Below are 2266 nucleotides of genomic sequence, written 5' to 3'. Positions count from 1 at the left end.
TTTGGATGGGAGGAAGAGATTCTCTCACTACCTCTGTAAAGTTCTGCCTCACTCTCACTCCCTTTCTTTCATATCTGATAACATTATGATCATGAAAAAACTTCTGTATGTTCAGAAAATCATAAAATGGTATCTAAATGTACTGGTTGAAATCTAACTGACCAGATTTCCTGTATTTACAGTAGGAGGAGCCATGGGTACAAATACAGTATATGAGGGACAGTCAGAACATCACAGGGCCACCCAACCAGCAGCAAAACAATCTACACCAGAGGAGACCCAGACAGCAAGGTAAATGCACTTATTCTCACCGTCAGGAAAAATGAAAGAAAAGGCTATAATAATATAAAACAAACTCCTTTAATGTTTTCAGATGGTTCCAATGTTGATTTTCTTCATGGCAGCTCTTGTAGCTGCAGATGAGCCAATGATGGAGCTCTCAGGCCAATTAGAGTCTGACAGTGCCTCTGTTTCTGTGGTACACTGTGATGCATGTACTACATGTCCTAAGGGAAAAACGTGCTGTCGTTCTCCTCTTGGTGCTTGGTACTGCTGCCCATTCTCAATGGTCAGTGAATCAGTAACTCTTTTATACTCTGTTAAGTTATGTTTCATGTTTAACCCTGGCTCATTCTTCCCACTCTTCAGGGTCAGTGCTGCAGAGATGGACTTCATTGCTGTAGTCATGGTTATCACTGCAGTCCGAGATCCACCCATTGTTTGAGGGGGTGGCTGAAAATGCCATCTCCTGCTGTGCTGGCCACCAAGGCTATCCAGAAACCTCAGGTGAGTCAGCACTCTGTATATGATGCTAAAATATTGCAAACTATATGAAACCAGTAATGCAAGCCATGCAATCAGTAACTCAAAATATGTGAATAGCAATGCAACCTATAACGAAAATCACTGTGTAACAATTACCCACATGCATGACAGATAATGACTTCAACGGTAGATAATATTCTATTATTCATACATATTTATCTGAGCTTCATATTTATTTATCTTTGTTGCAGTCTGTCCCCATTGACCAGGCTCCAGAATGGAAGAGCCAGACTGAGTCAGTTCATTGTAATGGAAATCTCTTCTGCTCTACTAATCAGTTCTGTTGCAAGACAGCAGCCGGCCAGTGGGGTTGCTGCAACGGTAAAACAAACTTTATGTTGCTATCATAATCATGACACTTACATAAATTTTAGACGAACATTGGTTTTAATATAACCCATAATCAATAATAAAAACTCTAAAGTTTTGTATTTGCTCATGTTATTATTTGTATTTCTTTCTTTTATAGAGATGGTGTTGTAAGTAAGCAACCCCCGTGACTTGGGTGCAGGTCTTACTAAAGACTTACCAAGTGCAAGAGGCTTTTGTCACACTTTCACTCAGCTTAATTTTTCCTTAGTTAGTTTGTTGTTATGGACACTCATTAGTGTCACCTGTGTGCTATCAATCTTGTGTGACAGCTTTCAGAAGTCAATTACTGCTGATATAGATTCAAGCTGAATTAATGCAAAATAAAACTTTAAAGCACTGCAGTCAAATGTCATTGTCATTTATTAATTGAACTGTTGTTTTTGAGTGTTTTTAATTTGTTTGTACCTTTTATAATTTATCATTAAATAATCTTTAAAGGGAATTTAAAGTTCAATTTCATGCTCCCTCAAAACTTGCCACATCTGTGGCATTGTGATGTCTGATAAAACTGCACATTGTAGAGTGGCCTTTTATTGTGGCCAGCCTAAGGCACACCTGTGCAATAATCATGTGGTCTAATCAGCATCTTGATATGCTACACCTTTGAGGATGGATTATCTCGGCAAAGGACAATGCTCACTAACACAGATTTAGACAGATTTGTGAACAATATTTAATAGAAATAGGCCTTTTTTTGTACATAGAAAAAGCCTTAGATCTTTAATTTCAGCTCATGAAAAATTGGGGCAAAAACAAAAGTGTTGCATTTATAATTTTGTTCAGTTTATAGATATAGTTTGTTTTGATGTATACAAAATGAATACATCTCACTGGAGGAAATGTTACAAATGCTGTAAGACAGCCTCATCAGACAACCCACTGAAGAGGATCCCAATGAGGGCATTAAGGACATTGTAGAGATTTCCTTGATAAAAAATGGTCCTGCCATTTGTCAGTAATAATTAACCATTGTTAAGTATAATATATCTATCTAGTCTGACCTTTTTCAGTTTGATGGGGGCAACAGCTTCTAATATATTAGAGAAAATAGTGCCCATGTTTCCAGTTA

At 37.6% G+C, this 2266-nt stretch overlaps 1 protein-coding gene across 1 annotated transcript; it reads left to right on the top strand.

Annotated features, from left to right (window-relative positions):
* The first annotated feature begins 203 nt into the window (after positions 1-203).
* LOC127935583 (progranulin-like) lies at positions 204-1538 on the top strand. Its single transcript, XM_052533586.1, has 5 exons — positions 204-291; positions 374-568; positions 649-786; positions 1017-1146; positions 1295-1538. Exons 2-5 carry the CDS (start codon positions 374-376, stop codon positions 1306-1308), a joined length of 477 nt encoding a protein of 158 aa, XP_052389546.1. The 5' UTR covers positions 204-291; the 3' UTR covers positions 1309-1538.
* The last annotated feature ends 728 nt before the right edge of the window (positions 1539-2266 follow it).

This window comes from Carassius gibelio, chromosome A19 (assembly GCF_023724105.1).
Source record: "Carassius gibelio isolate Cgi1373 ecotype wild population from Czech Republic chromosome A19, carGib1.2-hapl.c, whole genome shotgun sequence".
In the NCBI taxonomy this organism is placed as follows: Eukaryota; Metazoa; Chordata; class Actinopteri; order Cypriniformes; family Cyprinidae; genus Carassius; species Carassius gibelio.
Note: the sequence above shows the minus strand (reverse complement) of the source record. Positions and strands in the feature narration are given on the sequence as shown.